This window comes from Toxorhynchites rutilus, chromosome 3 (assembly GCF_029784135.1).
Source record: "Toxorhynchites rutilus septentrionalis strain SRP chromosome 3, ASM2978413v1, whole genome shotgun sequence".
Classification (NCBI taxonomy): Eukaryota; Metazoa; Arthropoda; class Insecta; order Diptera; family Culicidae; genus Toxorhynchites; species Toxorhynchites rutilus.
The window spans coordinates 185,256,710-185,278,139 of record NC_073746.1 but is presented as its reverse complement, the minus strand read 5'-3'; the positions used below and the strand labels follow the sequence as shown (position 1 = coordinate 185,278,139).

General features: G+C 39.9%; 1 protein-coding gene across 6 annotated transcripts in view; it reads right to left on the bottom strand.

Annotated features, from left to right (window-relative positions):
- Positions 1-21,430, bottom strand: part of LOC129779725 (protein outspread) — a 325,696-nt gene that overhangs the window by 2,185 nt on the left and 302,081 nt on the right. For 2 of the 6 annotated variants that reach the window (XM_055787364.1, XM_055787366.1), the window contains 7 exons: positions 15,422-16,077; positions 11,275-15,357; positions 11,075-11,209; positions 3,788-3,924; positions 3,575-3,727; positions 3,428-3,512; positions 2,982-3,237 (listed from right to left, as the gene is read on the bottom strand). In XM_055787364.1, coding sequence (XP_055643339.1) covers positions 2,982-3,237; positions 3,428-3,512; positions 3,575-3,727; positions 3,788-3,924; positions 11,075-11,209; positions 11,275-15,357; positions 15,422-16,077 — 5,505 coding nt within the window. Of the gene's footprint in view, positions 1-2,981; positions 3,238-3,427; positions 3,513-3,574; positions 3,728-3,787; positions 3,925-11,074; positions 11,210-11,274; positions 15,358-15,421; positions 16,078-21,430 lie in introns of those variants that run through there. The other 4 variants (XM_055787365.1, XM_055787367.1, XM_055787370.1 and 1 more) reach the window with 3 other exon arrangements.

Genomic DNA, 21,430 nt, shown 5'->3' with positions numbered 1-21,430 from the left:
AGAGGAAATGCTTCGCCAAACCCAAGCGTCTGTTTTCTCCAGGTCAGGGGTGGCTCAAAACGGCGTCTGTTCTCCAGGTTAGGGGCGGCTGAATCACCGTCCTCGTGTCAGTGTGGGACTCTAAACAGTACTGGCATGACAGTCCTCCGGCGAGACTGGGGGTTGGTCGCAGGCCTTGCAAGCCACCACCGTAAAAAAGAGCAAGCAGTGAATAATGAACAAGGAAATTCGAACCGGAACAACCGGCATGGACCCACGCGACGAAAACAGACTATGGATTGGAAATTCGGAATGTGGAACTGTCGATCTCTCAACTTCCAAGGAAGCACCCGAGTACTCTCCGAAGTATTGAAGAGCCGCAAGTTCGAAGTCGTAGCGCTGCAGTAGGTGTGTTGGAAGGAATCAACGGTACGTACGTTTAGGGATGGTCACACCATCTACCAAAGTTGCGGCAACACACACTAACTGGACCCAGCTTTCATAGTGATGGGCGACATGCGAAAACGGGTGATTATTTAGTCCTCGAATGTGCAGGTTGAGAATCAAGGGTCGATTCTTCAATAATGCCGCCTCCAAGAACATGGCCATTCGCAGTACTGTGTATTCTGACGCACGATTGTAAAGTAACGGAAAGGTGCGAGCAGCACTTCGACGAACACCGCCATTCAGGAGCGAAGGACCATGGCAGCGGGGAAAGCAATTTCGTCGATGGGACGAGTGTGGAGGAGGTGCCAGCTCCAACGATAAGCGAAGTTAAGGACGCTATCAACCAGCTGAAAAACAAAAAATCCGCTGAGATGGATGGCATCGGAGCGGAGCTTATTAAGATGGGCCCGGAGAAGCTGGTCATTTGTCTGCACCGGCTGATTGTGAGAACTTGGGATGAGGAACAACTGCCGGAGAAAGTTGGAAGGATGAGGTTATTTGCCCGATCTACAAAAAGGACGACAAGCTGGACTGTGAGAACTATCGTGCAATCACCGTCCTCAATGCTGCCTACAAAGTGCTATTCCATATTATTTTCCGCCGACTATCACCAATTACGAACAGATTTGTGGGAAGTTATCAGGCTGGCTTCGTTGAAGGACGGTCAACGACTGATCAATTTTTAACGTTGTGGCAAATCCTCCAGAAAGGCCGTGAATACAGACTCTCCACGCACCATCGGTTCATCGATTTCAAAGCAGCGTATGATACCATCGACCACGAAGAGATATGGAAAATTATGAACGAGAACGACTTTCCTGGGAAACTGATTAGACTGACTAAAGCTACGATGGATGGTACGCAATGCTGTGTGCGGATTTCGGGTGGACTGTCGGGTTCATTCGTATCCCACATGGGACTTCGGCAAGGTGATGGCTTCTCTTGCTTGCTTTTCAACATAGCGTTACAGGGTGTTATGAACCAAGCGGATATAAACACGAGGGACACGATTTTCAACAAATCTAATCAGTTCATCTACTTTGCTGATGACATGGATATTGTCAGCAGAACATTTGCGCCGATGGCTGAAGCGTACACCAGACTAAAACGCGAATCAGTGAAGATTGAATTGAAGATAAATGCGTCCAAAACGAAGTACATGCTGGCAGGCGGAACCGAGGCCAACCGATGCCGCTTAGGCAGCAGTGTAACCATCGACGGCGATTAGTTCGTGGTTGTTGACGAGTTCGTCAACCTTGGCTCACTGGTGACGGCGGACAATGATAACAGCCGCGAGATTCGAAGGCGTATTATAAGCAGAAGTTGTGCCTACTATGGGTTCACAAGCAATTGCGGTCGAACAGCCTGAGCCAAAGTACAAAGTGTACACTGTATAAGACGCTTATTAGATTGGACAATGCTGCTAGAGGAGGACCTGCGAGTGCTCGAAGTTTTCAAAAGACGAGTACTAAGAACGATCTTCGGCGGTGTGTAGGAGAACGGAGTATGGGGCGAAGAATAAACCATGAACTCGCACAGCGAACCCAGTATTCGAAAGGTGATTAAAGCTGGACGGATACGGTGGACAGGACATGTTACAAGAATGCCGGACATCTACCCTGCGGTGATGGTGTTGCCTCAAATCCGGTAGGTACAAGACGACCATGAGCACAACGAGCTAGATGGTTAGACCAGGTGGGGCGAGATCTGGCGGCGAGCACGCGATGCCCAAGAAATTGGAGACCAAGAGCCCACAACCGACTGAATTGGAGGAATATTGCTCATCGGGTTTTGTCATAAGACGGAAAGCCAGTTGAATAAAAATAAAAAATAAAGTAATCAAGGAGGTAAGCTTCGATGTGAAGTACATCTCCAGCACCAAGAAGGTGCTTCTGTGGCTAACCATCAGCGAAAAGGGGATGTCAAAGCCGCTGTTTTTCCATTCGGCGCTTACCGTTCCACGTTCACAAATTTACAGCACAAAGTGCCTGTCGGAAGTTGGCTCCTTCAACCAAAAATATCATCCGGACTAGGGTATGGTGTTTTGGCCGGACAAAAAGCTTGAAGATAAATGTTGTTCCGAAGTCCGCCAACCTTCCGAACGTCCCCCAGCTGCGTCTAATCGAAAATCTCTGGGAAAACCTGAAGCGGAGGGTCTACTCCAACAATTTCGATGCAAAAACGGAGAAGGAATTAATAAATAAAGCTAACAAAGAACTGAAAACATGCCAACAAGTATGTTTTCGTCATCGATGGCGCAAGTTCTGGTCAACTACCTGAAGGCTGCTTCGAAATAATTTGTAACATGGTCAATAAAATTATGTTTCATGGGAAATTTGTCCAATTCAAATATCTCCTGCAGTTTTTGTCATCGCCTTCCGTAAATTATCTATTGTCCAATGCAAGCATTACTTGATTCAATGTTCGTCTTCTTGAAGATAAACAAGTCAGTATACAAATTTCAAAACTTATGTCGGATATCACTGAAGAATTGCTACAAAGTCATGAATGAAATGAAAAATTGGCTACATTATAGAAAATATGTGTTATAATACCTTCTGAAAACTTTAGTCTAGGATGCGATTCTTTCTTATTGTTAATAATACAATTCTCCTTGCTGATACTATCAAAACAATGACCAGTGGTGCAAACGTTGCAGCTGACGGAGCTTACGGTGTCGGTCGTGGTCGTGGATGCAGTAGTCGTTGTTGTGGGAACTGTTGTCGTAACGTTTACCGCTGGAATCACACCCTTCGCTGGATTATTTTGCTGTTTTCTCAAGGAAGTCCTCACATCACTAGCATCTTCATGCTGTTAGTTTTTTTTAAATTGATCATGATTGCGTTTGGTTAGAGTGAATGAACCAGTTCGAGTAAGAGAAAAAGCAAAATCACACGATTAAATGGCTTTTGATAGATGCGATTAGATTCGAAAACATATTCACGATCATAACACGTGGAAAATTGATTAATTAAAAATTATTATGACAACTGGCACTTACCAAGTTGATTCCTTTCGTTCCTGCAGTATTCGGAGTCGGATCGCCAGGTTCACCCGTTTCGAAGTGTGCTCGAAGCTGTTTATTCCTATTTGAGGACGACAATAGATTTGAATGAGAAAACAAATTGTGCCAACTTTTCTTAATTACCTAACGTCAAGCTGTTGAATGTGTTGCTGCGAGTACTTAAGCTGTTGGGATGCAATCTTTAGTTTTTCCTCGAGCGAAGCCATTTCAACACATTTTATCGAATACTTTTCCGATAATGAAAGTATCTCTAGGCGAACTTCTTCTAGTTCTTGCCTGGAATAAGTCATCATGGTTACGGTTATTGCATTCTAAGTGTTATTTTATCATACTTACTCTTTCTCTTTATATGAGAGTGATGGTTGCCCATTTTTCTGAAACTGTTTCAAAAACTCTTGCTTGAATCGTGCCACTTCCCGTTGAACTTCGTTCTGGTGCGCCTTCCTCATTGCGTCCAATGCAGCCAAAGTAGCCTACAGAAATAAACGATCAATGAAAATCGGCCATTGGTGTTTTTAAGACTTAACATTTTGACAGAGATCTCTGGATATGGAGAACATAAAGTTTTGCAGATCATAAACTTGTTTAGAATGTTTGCGAAATGTAACTTTTTAAAATGGCAAAACCGTTTTCGGAGGCACTCAGTTTTGTAGATTTCATCGTTTATGGTGCCTTTGGTCACGAATGGTTCATTTCGTTTTCCACATGTGCATATGGCCTGCCAAATCAGGTACTTCGAAGCGAATTTTGACAGCTTCTTTCACCCACACTGCAAACATATCCTTACCCGGGAAACATCTTCGTTTTGATGTAGGTCTCATCATCAATGACGCAGCATCTATATTTCGTTAGCAGTTTCCTGTAGAGTTCGCGGGTGGTCGTTTTCGCAATACTCTGCTGACGTGCGTCCCGATTCGGGATGTTCTGCACCTTGTACGTTTTCAATCCGGATCGTTTCTTGGCCCTTTGGCCGTAACATTGTGAAACATCAAGTTTTTCGGCCGAGTACTGCGTCGAAATGTCTAGCTCTTGGCTTGTGGTCCACTGTCATCCGTTCCTGGAATCTTTGGAGGATGGCAGAATAATCTATATTCATCTGTTTTCCCAAGGCACGATGCGACAACCCAGGATTTTGCCTGTTGAAGAACAAAATCCTTTCGCGGTTCTCTGGCCAAAATTTGGTTAGTTTCGGTCAGGTTTCAAAAATGTTAAGCATTCTTTCGCTGATCGCTATCCAGAGTGTGACTGATTTTCGGATTGATCGATCGGCCATTGCATCGAGAAGAGAGACCGAGTATCTCTCTTTCTTCTTGCATAGGCTGACCAAATAGTTCAGGAATAAAAAAGATACACGTAAGCAAAAAAAAACACAAAATGCATTTTTTTTAGAATTTCATAAATGAGTGAATAAAACCGGGAAAAGCCAAACAATCGAATACAGCGAATTTTATTCCTTCATATTCAGATGGTGGAGAGACTTTGCGAAGCCTATCAGGATATTTAGAAATTTTATCATAGCAATTATCACATTCCAGATCGATGTTTTGTCTAACATGGAGTCGCGACTTTTTCGTTGACCACATAATGTACATCGTAAAAAAATTCTTTCAACTGGTCCGGTACTATCAGGCAAACACAAATATAATTAGTAACCTGCCCGAATTTCTGACACTCTAGAAATTTGTTTTCTATTTCCGAACAAATTGGCACCCAATGAATTGCAACTAGCACAGATTTTTTGTTCCTACTATTTATCTCAATTATTATAATTCCTCTGATCATTGCAATATGTTTTATCCATCTCAATTGAAGTGCTTTTTAGGAATGCTACTTTCAATCTCTGTTCATTCAGGAAAGGGCTTTAATACAACCTGTAGTGTTTCTCCTAGGCTAGCCTTCCTTTTTTCAATGCACACTATGGTAGAAATTCATCATAGGCTTTGAGAAATTTAGCCTCCTGTATCTAGTTTGATTCAACTAGACTGTTAAGGACACTAATGAAATCATGAGAAATAACAGAAAATTTAGTGGCAAATGCATCGCCTTCTTCAACAAGACAATAAATTTTTGAAAGGCCATCAACTGATCTCTGGTACATTAGGTAGTAGCTTAACGAATGGAGTTTCAAATTAATTGCGCATGACATTTCTTCTTTGGAAGAAAATAGGAGCACAATCCGTCAAAAATACTGCTCTCGAGTAAAAAGTTTTTGCGAATACAATGAGTAAAATTTAAATCCAAATTCCCAAATTCCAAATTATACATGGTACTAAAATTTTTTCCCCTAGCTATTTTTAATTATTTTTGACGTAGAACTACGTCTTTCATTAAGGGTGCCAAATCAAAAAATAGGTCACGTTTTTATGAAATAAAGTTAGCGTTAATAACTATTTTTGCCGTGAACGGATACTGGCGATTTACATACCAAACAAATCGGAAATTCCCTAAGATTTGTTTGATATGCTATATATTACAATCCCATAATCTGTTTATGGTTTAAATTGATGAAAATTGGAAGCATTCCCATTTCCCCATACATTTGTTCTGTCCATTTGCGTGCTTTCCCGAACAGAGCTGCCAATAACGAGCAACTTATCGACGAGTAACCATAGGGGAAATCGTAAGATGTAAAGTCTCCGTGAACAAAAGAAAAGAAGAAGAACGAAGGGGAATATTTGCCTAGAGTATAAACAGTGAATCTTGCTGAGGCAAACTTCATTATTCATGAGGACACCCACTGGACAACACCGTTGCTGGGCGAGCTGGACGGCAAGGGATCGAATGGTTTTCTCAAGGCAGTGGGGGTGGAGGATTAATATGAGGAAAGAGTATAGTTTTTCAGTGATTGGTTTCGCATGACGGTAGGAAAACTCTCTCCACAAAGGATGACAGCTGCGCTTATCTCGAGTATGTATTGTTCTGCGAGCACAAGAATGAATTACCAAACAATTATCGTCAAATGATTCTACAATTAAAAAAAACATTTCAGGGTGACCAAACTGGTAGAATGATTGTTATGAATTTTCGTAGCATTATAAAATAGTATCCGCAGTTATAAACAAGCGACTTGAATTAAACTACAGCGTAGTTCTACGTCAACAATGCGGTCGTGTCTTGAACACAACCTCCTATTTTTTATTGTGTTTGACTCCACAGTGTTTTTCATCGAATAACTTATTAAATTGCATAATAATTTATCGTTTTTTGAACGAAAATCGTTTTCATTTTTAAGTATTGTAGAGAAACATATTTTCAACAAATCAAAGCGATATTCATGGACGCTAAACATATTAATTCACACTCAGCTGATTATTTACGAGTTGAAATAGTAATCAGATAGTTACTACAATTACTATTGAAATAAGTGGAAATAATCAATTTTATAGAATAAAGCACCATGAAATAAAACTTTATTGCTTGACTAGACAACCAATGTTGCGGCTCAGTTTTCTCGAAAACGGCTGAACTGAATTGAACGCAATAAGTTTCATTTGGCGGGAACATGTTCAGTTGCAATAGATTCCAGAACCTAAAACAACACAAAACCCATCATTTAGAGCAGGGGTTTTCAGATTTTTTTATGGCAGAGCACAGCGAAAACATATGATGGCGCATCTGTATTTTTTAATCAATAAAACAAATTCTATTTGCATCTACATTACTCAACTTGGAACAACTCTATTTCTGCTGCGCGTCGCAGTTTTTTCATAATATTTAGCAGTTGAATTCGCTTGTTGCCAGCCCAATAATTTTGTGACGTGACAACATCTGTCTTTTTGCGGGTTCCGACTTTTGATCATTAATGTTGTATTTTCAGTACAAATAAACTTTGTTCTATGATTTGTGAATGAAAGATGAACGTAGATTCCTGTATACTGCAAGAACATGCATTTTTGACGGCATGCATTTTGTGACGTGAAAACGCACTCTGTGCGAATAAACAGTCTCCACGAAGCGTTGTCACTTCACACAATTAATAAGTTGTATTAAATAAGAATTCCACCGTATTGTAGCAAGCGATATACTATTTTTTATGTTTTGTTATTACTCTGGATACTTCTTACTTTCCTCTGAGATCTCTCCTTCTCCTAACGCAACCGGTGGTCCTGAACCTACCCTCCTTTGTATCTCAGGAACGGTGCTTCCTACTGAATTTTCAATAGTGTCAAATGAAAGGTGTCATAACGCTGACAATTTGATAATATGGTGACTTTTTCTGGCTCTCTTCATTCTAGCGTTTTAGCGCCATTTTACGTTTTCATTCCTTCAAGAACAGAGAAGAAATATATTCGACCTGTGTGCAAAATGAGTTTTATGTTCTTTTAGATTGTGAAACATTGCGAAACAAAGCAATTTGAATTGTTTATGGTATGTTCATCAAAATAAGCTATATAAATTGAATCTACCTGTTACATGTAATACACGGTATAGCTTTATTTGGGAAACGTCGAGGTGGTCTTAAACCGACCTCCAGTTTTTATATCGTGATTGTTTAACACGTTCACTCTGGCGCTTGCCATCAATGGCTGGCACAATCCTGGTTCATCGAGTGGCGCCTACTACAGGGGAAACCATTTGATTTTGCTATCAGAAACTTTTGATAAACTCTTTTTTGTGTGCATCCGCGCACATACCTGTGCAAGGGCGTTTATGTATGCGTGTTGAAGATGACTTCGACTTTGACGTTAACTTTGATCGTTTATCGTTAATTGTTGATGTTTGCGTGTGCATTTGTATGTGCACTTTCTTTGTATAACTCCACACACATTGCTCTAAGGTTAAGTTCTTTCCAATCAAACATTATCTCCATTATCTCACTTAAATCCTATCTCTCACTATTAAACATTTTTTGTAATCCTCCTCGCGCATGATATAACTAGTGCTTATTTAAATAACGTTTTCAATTTTCTGCTAAAACTAGATTTGAAATTTGGTTCTCTACTGAATAACCTCATTTAATGTACCACGAGTGACATTCATACAAGTATCTGAATGATCCACTCATGTTTGGTTATATATTCGTAAGATGTTACTTGCATGACATATTGTGTATCATTCGATACCGATAGATATCCAAACACTGCTCTCCCCTCTGCATCTTTAACCCTTTTTTGTCATCCTTTGGACCGAAGAGCTCCAAATTTATTGTGAAGATTAATTGTTGGGATTGTTGAATTTCACAATGATTTTCTTTTTGAATTTGCGTTGGCAGCATGCAATGTCTTACAGATAGGTAGGTAGCAATTGGATTTGTGTATGTGTTAGTTATATTATAGATATTGCAGCTAAACTTCGATTCATATCTTACTACAGGATATATATTTTTTATTGTCGCGGATTTTTTTTAAACCGTAACAAGTGCACCGATGATGCGCTCATCCTCACTGATCGAGAAGAGATCGTCCATGTATACAAGAACATAGTACCACTTGCTACCAGATTGTTTACTATACAAGAAGGGATTTACCTCACCCCGCTAAATATCTTCCGCTTCTGCCTCTCCTCAGATGCGTTTATCCAAATTTCCATCGATGACCATGCACCATTTCGGCTGGGTATCGGTTCTTTTTTTCAGCAACCCTAATTTACTGTGAGGTGTTCGGTACCGTCAGCTGTCCGATGATCCCGTTTCAGGAACGCCTTGAATTTCAGGCACTTGAAAATGCTGTGAATTATGTGTCCTTATTCATTACGCTAGTTTTGTCCACCTCATTGTCCAGAATAGCCCACATATTTTCAATAGGGTTCAAATCTGGACTTTGAGCAGGTCATTCCAGAACTTTCATCCGCTTAGACTTGAATAAAGCCATAGCAGAGCATAGGGAGCATAGGAAGATTGTAAAAAATCAATTATGAAAAACTCATTCTAATTCTAACCTCGAGGCAACCGCGAGTAAGTAAGTATATTATGCTGACACAGTTATAAGCCAAAATTGTCGAAATATTGAACTTTCGGCTCTGTCAGGCTAATACCAAATAAGCCTAAATAAAACATATACAGGTCGGACTCGATTATCCGGAGTATTTTATTTTTGATTTTCGGAAATTTTCAATAATTTGTATAATAATTCTATATTGAATAGCTAATATGGGTATCAAATGAAGGGGTTGACTAGTAGAATACAGTTATTTATGAAAAATGCAAATCTAAGATGGCGGCCACTACCAAATGGCAGATTACCTATTTTATCAGAACCCCATCAATATGGGTATCAAATGAAAAGGCTTGACTAATAGAACACAGTTATTTATGAAAAATGCCCAAAAATGTATCGAAAGAAAGTTCTCGACTAGTAGAACATAGCATATAATGAAAAATACAATTTCAAGATGGCCGCAGTCACCAAACTTTTTGGTTTCATTCAGCTTGACCTGTTTCTATGTATGTTTGAATGTTTGTTTGATTGTCCCACATTAATAGAAAATTGACGTTCCTGTTGAATGATTGATCTGAAATTTGGAACATACATCTAATTATACTGTCATTATAAAACTGCCTATTCCATGATCCTGAAAAATTCAATTTGGCCGCCGCAAAAAATGGCTGAATGGCTTGATTTGGAGAATACACCACAACAATAAACATAAACATAAATTCGAAAAGGTCGCCGCCACAAAATGGTCGACTATGTATTTTTTGCAATCCCCTCAATATTGGTATCAAATGAAATGGTTTAACTAATAGAATACAGTACAGGTCGGACTCGATTATATACAGACTCGATTATATGTGATTCGATTATACACAATTTTGGAAAAAAAATATTTTCTTATGTTTCAAATATGACTTATTTTAAGAAGAAATGTAACTTTTCAACGTTAAGGTGAAGTTTAAGTGCCTATTACATGTACAGTGGGGTAAAAATCGTGATTTTTGGAGATTTTGCTTGAATTTTCACCAGGAATTGTTTATGTCAATATTGCAGCCAAATTAAGAAAGATAGAAGTTGTGCGTTAAAGCACAAATTGTGGAGCGGTTAAAGAACTTCATTTTAATTGACAGAAACAATCTAGTTTAATAAAAAATTTTAGAATAAAATTTATAATAACACATTAAAAATTATTAAATTTGAGGTGTTTCTCTTCCAAAATGTTATCAAAATTCACTAATTTAGTTGTTCCACTACTATATCCTATACTAAATTTTCTCATCTTTCAAATGAAAGCATCAGAATCGTCTTCCGTAGCGTACTTTTTAATGTAGAGCCAGTATGAGGCAACAGAGTCCGAAACAAAAAAAAAAGTTCTGTAACTCTGTCATTGTTGAAATTCGAACATATGCGTAGGAGGATTTTTTTCGTCAAATTTGATCGTCTATCACCTCCTGAGAGAATCTGGATAATTTTTTTTTATGTGAGAAAGGTGTTTTCTGACTTTAAGGGGATGAATCAGAAATCAAATACCTCTTTTATTTTCAAAAAACCAAAAATACATGAAAAAAACAAATAAAGAAAAAAAATTGTTTTGACTCGATTATCCGGAGTCATTACTCCGGATAATCGAGTCCGACCTGTATTTGAAGAAAAAAAATTTTAAATAAATTTTTAACTCCAAAAATGAATGTGTTGTGTTGAAATTGCCATACGAACTGCATGGGAGAACATACGAGGTTATGTTAGTTACCTGTGTTTCTTCGGCAAGAGCTTGTTCCTTCTCCACAATTAACCGCGCTATATCGTGCTGATGTTTCTCTTCCAGATCGTGAATGATCCGTTTGTGAGATGCTTCCATAGCCGCGAGCCCTTTCTCACATAGAGCCTACACAAAAAAGGGCGAACATGAAAATCATTCAATCAATCTTATCACTGATTAGAAACACCTACCCTTAACTGTTCTATTTCTGCTTGATATTTCAGACGTAGGCTATCTTCGTCATCCCTATCTTTCTGCGAATCGATTTCATTTGCCACCTGCTGTTCCCGATAGGCAGCATGTAGATTGTCAACCTGGTGAGCGTGTTCCGTTTCCTGCATTTCCAGATGCTTTTCAAGTCTCCTTATGTGATCCTTTTCTTTCTGGATTTGCCTCAATAAGTTATCTCGCTCTCGTTCTAATTTTTGATACTCTTCTGTGCTCTTCCTATAACTTTCCGAGAGCTCTTCATATTTGGTTTGGATCATCTTGGATTTCTGGCTTTCGTCGTCGTTACTTTTTAGCAGATCTTTGATTTTATCGTCTTTTTCATGGCACATTGTCTCTAGATCATGCAGTTTAGCACTTGTTTCGCAAAATTCATTTTCACGCAGTTTGAGCACATTCTTTTCCTTGTTGAGCTTCTGTATAATCCCCTCCTTTTCGTTTTCGAGTTTCCTGAGGTGCTGCTTCAGTTCGTCGATCTTCTGGTTGAGCTGATTCACTTTACATTCGTGCTGTTGCTTCAGGGCGGCAATGCTGGTCTCGTGACGATTGGTCAACTCTTGAACTGTGTCTTGTATTCTGTGGTTTTCGCTCAATTGTTCTTGGAGCGTTTCCACGACAAAAATAAGCAAGTCGATTCGTTTTTGTATCTCTTTGCATTTGGTATGAGCGCTACTCAAACTATCTACATTGAACGCATTTGCGATTAGCACTTGTTCTGGATTGAGGACGTTTTCCAGTGACACAACTGACCGTTCCAACTCGTTCAAGATCCTCGACATTTCTTTGAGGTCAGTTTTGTTTGAAACCTGTTCATTCACAAAGTGTCGGTACATAAAGTTGAAGTCAGCTTCAGCGAGAATGTCATCCGGATTGGCAATTTCCAAATCGGATGTGAGATCTGTGTATAGATTTTCGTATTTCTTCAGAGCCACCACGCTGAAGTTGTTGGCATCTTCATTGATCAGCTTTATCTTGGGTGGAACGTAGTCTCCTTTCAGAACTTGAACTCGAGCGTCAATCAAAGCGCTGTGGGCGATTATATCAGCGAATTCTGCTAGCAGCTGTCGCCCTTCGCTTGGTTTTCGTTCTTGTTCTAGATGCAGTCTCCACTGACCACGTTTCATCTTCGCCAGGCTTTCTTCGTAGCACTCTGTCAGTTGCGTTACGGCCAGTTCCATCTCTCGCCGCAGCACATCTTGAACAGCATCGGCGAAATTCTCGAACGATATTCGCTCATCGGTTGACAAGGCATAACCGAAGGAAGGTGTGATAGAGTTTTCATAACGTTGAGCGTTTCGCATCATTATCTGACCGATTTCACATTGCACGAGCTCAGCGTTGACCGCCTCCTGCGCTTGTCGCCATGCTTCTTGTACAGCTCCTTGAATCGTTTCGTTAGACGCTGAAATATAGCTCAGAGTTTCAGCAGCTAAACCATACGCTAAATTTTCCATCACTGTCGTTTTGTAGCGCTTGGTAATCATTTGAACTTCATTTTGCTGTCGAAGAAGTCCATCCAACAAGTTGGTGTCAATCTGTGGGAAGTTGAGCGTTCTGATATTGCTCGTGCGTCCAGCTGACAGTATAGTTCTTCTCGCCAGCACGCTGGCGAGAACGTCAGTGCTGCTATTCGGTTTAATTGCGCATTTACCAGCAAGTTTGGCCTTCAACATTGCCATCTGTTGGATTGTCTCGGAGACCTCAAATTTGCATTGTTTTTCGTCATACTCCTTCATGTTTTCTGCTCGTTCAAATGCGTTTCTCAAACGTCCGAAGCAGACACTCTCGAATGCGATACGTTCGGCTAGCAGTTCCATGTCTTTCTTTTGAGTGAGGCCGTTCGTTTCACGCAGCATTCGACGCTGCTTCAGCAGGTCGCTTAATTTGTTCTTTAGCTGACCTTCCATTTGTATGAGCGCGAGCTTAATTGGACTGGACTCGGGAAGTACAACAATATTATTGTTGAGGGAGTAATCCTGTATGACGCAGTTCTCACATGTATCGCGTAGTATTCGGGACATTTCCGACAGACATTTCTCGATGAATTTGAATGAATCCTTTTTGTCTGTTATTGGTGAAACAGATCTACGCGATTTGGTTGATTTTGTGGCTTGCATTTGATGTAAACTTTGGTTGACAAGTTCTTGAACTGAAATAACAACTCCTTCCAAGCAGGTCAATCGATCCACAAGATGTTCGGAAACTTTCGGACTAGAGGAGATTTTGTTGCAGCCAATACTACTAATGCTAGTGCTGCTAACGTTCCTATAAACGTCACTTATACTTTCACTAGACCCGGCAGTAACTGAAAGCTCATCTGTTGAACCTCCCACAGTATCGACGCGTTTCTCCAGATTATTCAACCTCAACAAAACTTGCATTGGTTGAGATGATATGGTAGCACTGTCCAAACTTTTACGACGCAATCGAGTTGAGGCGCGCTTAACTTGTTTCAACTCCGATGAAGTATTTGGCGAACCAAGTGACTCTACTGTGGTTGCACCTTGTTCAAAACTGTCAATTTTTCGTTCCAACTCAGACAGCTTTTCTTCAAGTTCCTTCTGAATCGTTAAGGATTCTTTACCTTTCAGCGATAGAGATCTTCGTTTCTCATTCCTGACCAGCTTCTGTTTGAGCAATCTGACCTGCTTTTCTGCGTTTGAATATTTATTCGTCATATCTTGTATCCTATCGGCCATCATTCTTGATTGAGCATCATGTTCCCTTTGTTTACGCTCGATTTCCTTCTTCAATGTTATATGCGAAATTTCCAAGTCATCATATATTTTGTGTGACTCTTTCAATTCCTTTTTCATCGCTTTCAACTCGCTGACGGCTTTCTCGAAACGTGCCCTCAATTCATGATATTCATCCGTTAACATATTCTTGTCCATTGTGTTGGGGTCAACCTCGTTCAGGCTAGTCAAATCACTAAAAGAGTCCATTCGTCTCATTCTGTCGGCCTTCGCATTTAAGCTACACAAACTGGAAGCAGGACTAGAAATACTGAATTCTCTGATTTTTTTATACAACGATTCGTTTTCTTCAATTCCTCGTGCCAACCGATCTTCCAACTCTCTAACTGTCTCCCTACTTGTGTCCAACTCTCCCGATATCTTATCGATTATTTCTTGAGAGTTAGTTCGACTTTCATCCAACTGAATCATGCGTTTTTCTCGATTCTCTTCATTTTCTCGTTTCCTGGTCAATTCCAGCTCCGTTCGTTCAAGCGTTTGCAGCAACTCGCACATCCTTGCCTCTCGCTCGTGTGTTTCCTCCCTCAGCAGGGACAGTTCCTTTTCGGCTGCTTGCAGTCTCAACTGAAGCTCTCTGTCGATGCAAACTTCTTCCTGAACGGGATTTATCAGCGGAAGATCCTCCGACTGCACGCTGTCAACCGTGCTGCGGCGGGAGATCGGAGGTGACGATCGACTTCGTTTGTGTAATCGATTGTGGGATGATCTTATTCTATCTTTGGTTTTTGCTATCGCAGAAAGTAGCACTGGCGGTGGCGGAGGTGAAATCGGTGATCCCCAGTCACCTACGCTGTCTCGTCGCCCACCTTCGGATGCAGTGCGATATTCTTCGTCGGAAGAGAACAGCATCGACTTGGTCACGGTCGGAGTTACTGGAGTCGTGACAGGCTTTGTGCGGGTCGATTTCAGGGGTAGATTGTTGTTCATTGCATCACTGGTGCTGCTTGATAATTTAAGGTGTACAGTCAATTCTTGATTGCCTTGAACAGCTTTACAATCTACTTCGTCTACGCCTCGATTTGTTTCAATATTCGTCCTATTGTTGATGGTATTATTATTGGTACTGGCTTTTTCTTGTAACGTGCCGCTGTCTATGATTTCTATTTCTAATGGTGTTTTGTCTGTTAATATTTTGAAATTTTCGTCATTCTGATTGTTTAGCCCTAAGTTATTGTTGTTCTGCGTTGCTTTGGTTTGAGGTAATCCGGCTGCGTTTTTCAACATATTGATCCAGTTATTCCTGATACTGATCGTTACAGTAGACAGTACAATTCGTCGGTTATCCCATGTCTAAAACAAAAAGAACAAACATGTAAAACTATACAAAAGCTATGTGCTGAATCGCACTACATACCGTCAATTGAAATCCATAGTTTCTGTTGACTGGTACTTCGGTAATGTTGGTGATGCTGTTGACATCGAGGACTCCATCCAAAACGCCTTTCTCCTCCGTTACTGGATCGCGATAGTAAAACAGTGCTGCTCCGCGTAGCGAAAACCAGTGCTTACTCCACTCACCACTGCGGGTGTCTTGCTTCATGAGCCATCCCTTCTTGGAAGTGAGCAGTTCATCCATGGAAAGACTACCACGAAGTTCCGAGTTCTTCGACAGATAATTCGCGGGAGCATCGTCGAGGCCACAGTCGCCATCGGGATCGCCTCGTTCGTGAGTTTGACTAGCTTTTAACTTCGGACTAGAGGTTATGTGGTTACCGTTGCTTTTTAACTGCTCTGCTCTGGTGGTGCCGACTCCGGAAGGAATCTTCTTGACGATGGCAGATACAATGGCCGGCGTAGTGGACGAAATCGTTAGGGATTGTGGTCGCATTTGAACAGGGTTTTTCTCGGGACAGAATTGTGGCACTGTGTTTTCATCCTGCGTTGGCTGCTTCGTATCGGTGGCAATATTGCAAGGCGAGCTCCATCGATTTACATTCGTTATCGTGTTGACAATATTTTTCAGTTTCTCGTCCCGCCTAATATTATCGTCCAAAGGATAGCCCTTCACTGCTGCAAAATAAGAAAAAATAATAATCAATCAATATTATTTTAATTAATTTTCCCTCATACAGAAATCAATTCCATTTATTGAAGAATATTGTAAAATACATAACCGAGTAAGAAACAACTAAAAATCACAACAAACGCATTAAAATCGCATTATCTATCGTTGCATCGGACTTTTTTTTGGCAGACTTATCTCACTTCTTAACTAGGCGAACCTAGCCAAAATATTCACCTGCATCCGGGTGGACCAAAGGTGGACGGCTCTGCGGAATGTACGTATGTGCATGCTCGTGATTTTTAGTCCTGACCAAGGAATCGTCGGACAATCGCGCAGGTGCTAAGGATGACCGAGTTTTGAATGCTGGCCAATTCCTTCTCCATGTTCACCCCTTCAGCGCTTCCAGAAGACTCTTCGCGACAATTCCAGTTCCAGAGTAAGCGACTGGAACAATTCTTGGGGCCTCCCTTAGCCCCCACAATTCCTTGAGTTTCACGGTCGGTACTTGCAGATTTGGGGCCTTGGGTCTACTCCAGATTCTGGTTCAATGGAATAGCGACATCGAAGATCGTGACTTTGCGGTCGCTTTTGTTGTAAACCATTATATCTGGGCGGTTGTGGTGAATCGAGAGGACGGTCAGAACAGTGCGATCCCAGTACAGCTTGAAACGGTCATTTTCCAGGACAGGTACGAGCAGGTACTGGTAGTTGGGTACGTTGTCTTCCAGTAGACCACATTGGAGCGACAGTTTTCGATGAACAATGCGGGCCACGTTGTTGTGGCGTTGTGGAGCTCCATTTTCTGAGTGTATTTCCTTTTCCCGGGAGACAGCGGGTTGACAAGATATATTAGAGTCCCACTACGCCAGAGGAACCTTTTCTGAGCGCCGCTCCTAACATGAAGAACAGACGCTCCCCTAAGCCTCAAATGACAAGGGAGGCTTTCCTCGGGAGAGATATAGCGCTCTGACTCGCTCGTACCCCCCTAAGTGACCACTTTCGACAGTGACCCACTTTCGACACTCGTTCTCGGAGCCAAGAACAGATGTGTGTTTCCAGTTCATGCCCAATCTAATGTAAATCCAGATGTCTCACCGATCGTTTACGTTTTGCGTTAGATCGCCAATTAGATCGTGATTAGGAATTTGACATATCATGTTCCGCGATGTCGTATGAGCAGTGTCGGCGTCTGGTGGTGATATGGTGATTTAGGGAGGCAAATTAATCTCTAGCAGATCTGCAGGCCCGAAAACAGTTTTGAATTGGTTAAATTTGAATGAAAATTTTTACTTCATATTATTTGGTTACTTAAAACACGTAGCACTGAACCTTACCTGACCATTTCTTTATAAATTTCAAAACATTTCCACTAAAATACAGTTGACGACCAGGAATGACGTATCCGATTACGAGAGCCGCGGGTAATACGGACAGTGGGGGTAATATGGATAGGTGGTTGATTTGTATTGTTACATTCTGAATTTCTGATTTTTGTTCATGAGAACACCTTCTACATGTTATTCTATAATATTTAAGTCACCCTATGGCAATGAATACTGATCAGAAGTGGAAAAGGGAAACAAAAACCGAAAATCATACATGACTCCACGTGTGGATGTAATTTTAGCTGCTTCGATATTAAGCATTTTGAGTGGTTTAATATCAAAATTCAATTCGCTGATGATTATATTTCGGTTTGTGAGTTAACAGAGAAGCGATATTAGGTATGTAGGGAAAAGTAAATTCATTTTTGAGTGGAAAATTTGAATATTTGAAATAATTGCACTGGTGGGGTAAAACGGACAGTTGCCAGTGGGAGTGAGATGTACTGTGAAAAGTCTGTTTAATCTATTCCTAAAGAATGTCATGCGTCTATTAATGGAAATCAAATCGCCACACCCGTCTTTTGTGTGTGAGTGTGTGCTTTTCTATTTTTACTCATTTTATCTTAAGACTATGATGATGATGGTATTGATTGTTTTTTTTTATTTCAATTCAATTTTTCAATTAAATTTATAAAAATAAAATAATTGTGAACTCTGCAATAGTTTGAGCCCGCGCGCGTTGTCAAACATAGAAATACTTGAGATCGAGCATAAGCAAAAGTAGTTTATCGCGAATAAAATAAAAGCATTCTAAGGGGTTGTATTTGGAAACCGGAATGAAGCTAGGGATAGCTAAACCGGAATACTCGTAAATTCATCTTTTCAACAGATAATTATAACGAGATTTTTCTGTGTTGTGGCGGATCTTATTGCAGATTTCAGGTTGATACGTTTATACTCCGTGCTGAATGTAGGACCTGAAGTATCGGATGGAATTAGGCTTAGGTTTGTTCAGCTGTCTGGTCTCGGAAACGATTAACAGACCGTTGTCGGGTATCCAGTGAAGCAGGAATTCCTTTGTAAATTCAAGGCTAATACTGACATAGGTATTGGGTTCAAGTCCTGATCGGTCATGGATTTTTTCGGGTTGGAAACTTTCTTTTTTTTTATCTGTATTATAGTGACTTTCAACTCATTTGGCTGGTTCGTAACTTTTGCTTCCATTTTTGGAAGAATGTCGGGAGTGGGAATTGAACTCGTGACCTTTAGCGTGAGAGGCATGGATGTTACCACTACGCCAGATTGCCTCCACCTCGAAACTTTCTTGACATGCCTTGGGATAAGTAATGAGCCTGAAGTATCGGCTAGAATTAGGCTTGGGTTTGCTCAGCTGCTTGAACTCGGAAACGGTAGCATCGTAGCCGGGGATCTGATAAAGCGGGAATTCCCTTGTAAATTCGTGGCTAATACTGACATAGGTATTGGGTTCAATTCCCGATAGGTCTAGGGTCTTCCCGGGTTGGAAATTCTCTCGACATGCCATGGAATAAATACGATCAGATAATGGTTTATATTGTTCTTTCGATTAGTAATCTATGTGTGCGAGATAACCAGTCCGTTTTCCTTTCAATTTAATTTGCATACTGGTTAGCTGATGAAAAATATAAATACCGTAATATAATAATTATCAATAAGATAACTCGTCCCGCTCAAACCTTTGTAGGGGAATGAGGTGGAACCATCATCATCATCATTTTACTTAAATGTGGACTGCTTAGAAGCTGACTGGAATCAAAAGCAAAATAGTTGAGGGTTTGTCCGTTTATACTGCTGGAAAGCACGATATCACTTCTAGGTGGATTAATTCGATTTTTTCATCAGCAAAATAGTTGAGGGTCTGTCCGTTTATACTGCTGGAAAGCACGATATCACTTCTAGGTGGATTAATTCGATTTTTTCATCATTTAACGGACATTCGTGATGAAGTCAGACTTTGGTTGGATAAAATAATTCCTCTCGCGATCGAAAACCTTAGAAACGCTTCATATATTACAAACCTGTCCATATTCCCCCCACTGTACCCGCATCGAAAAAAAAGTTGTACTTTTTGGTCTGTTTCAATTTCAGTAAATAAACATTGAAAAACACTTTTTTGTAAAATATTTGGCCAATTAGGTAGAAAATCAGTATATTGAATTACAAGAAACTGCATCAAAGTTTTGGGAAACATGAGTTTCCAAAGATATAATTGAAGTTCTTCTTAACATGTCCGTTTTATCCCCACCACCCCTACATCTTTTTCGTATTATATGTACGAGTTTTAACTGCTCTAGAATTATATTACAGATAGCCGTGCGAGATAGCTGTTGCTTATCATCCAAACAACTGGAGTTCGAATTCCATCATAACAAATTTTCTTAACCATCAACACCATTCATTTGAAATATTTATGCCCCTCCCAATAAAAGTCAAATGAATAATTCCTATTTCTAGAAACATAAATGTTTTCATATACCGTTTTGTCTCATATTCCGAACACTTGAGCTTTGATGGCCATTAAACAGTGTATCTTTACTCAAAATGGTACTCTTTTGCGAAATTAATTTGATTTTTGAATACAATAGAGCCTTCTTTTTGATTTGACTACAATAAAATTGATTTACAAATACGTATTCATGGTGAAAAACAAAAAATATGTTTAATCGTTTTTGTCTCAAATTCCGAACACCATTTTTGTCACTGACTCATATTCCGAACACTTTTGTCTAAATTTCGAACAGCAAAAATACAATTAAAAAAAAATCATAACTTTTAAACTACTGGACCGATTCATATGATCGATATGTCAAATTAAAGTCAATTAGCTTCAATTAGTCTTTTTTGAAAAAAATATTATGCTCACAAAAAAAATTGTATTTTGCTTTTGTAATTATTGATTGTATTTGTTTCTCATAGTTTACATGGTTTCGGGAACAAGGGCGCTATATCGGTATCGATACCTGTAAATGATGCTAAAATGAAGTCTATAGCCCAAAAAATGTTAGGGGTTTGAATATTAAATTATTTATATCATTATAGTCCAGTAAATTCTCATTTAAAAATGAATTGTTGCTGCCACTGTGGAGGATGACCCGAATGTTTCGATTCCACGGCGTGCTCAGCAATTGGGCTTGTCAAACACATCATTGTGGCGAATTTTGCATTTGGACTTGCACCTACATCCATATAAAGTCCAACTGGTACTAAAATTAGAGCGTGGTGACCATGGAATGCTTTGGGCATACGTCGATTGGGTGAACGAACAACAGCAGTAAAATGCTGAATTTTCGCATCAAATTTTCTTCATCGATGAGGCACATTTCGAGCTCGGTGGCTATGTGAACACCCAAAATTTCCGTATATGGGGCTCAGAAAATCCACATGTTGAATCATGCGTAGAAACTTGATTCATATTCCGAACACCAATTTTAATGAACATTCCTGTATAAAATATCATTTCATTTCATTCATTTATTGAAGATTCTTACCGTTTCTAGCACATAACATTAAAACAACAACCAAAATTGTTGAAAAAACAACAAAAACTGAAAAATTAACCATGCTTGTTTTTTACGAAATTTTCTAACGCAAACATTTTATCGTTGGTTTTGATTGTCACTTTTTTGAAAATGCTTGATATTATAAATTATAGGCTGCATCGATACCTGTAAATGATGTTAAAATGAAGCCTATAGCCCAAAGAATGTTGAGGCTGTCCTTATTCAATTATTTATAGCATTAAAATTCAGTAAATTTATATTTAAAATGAAGTGTTTGGAATTTGAATCATGCGTCGAAACTTGATTCAAATTCCGAACACTACATCAATGCAAATTTCAATGAGTATTTCTACATAAAATATATTTTTTTCATCCATCCATACAAGGTTTTCCATTTCGGGCTTCCGAAAGTATACAGCCCTGTGCTGACAACCGTTTGACATAGCTGTCAACCAAAGCGTCATATCGTTAGTTGAATGTCTGCCATTTTACAA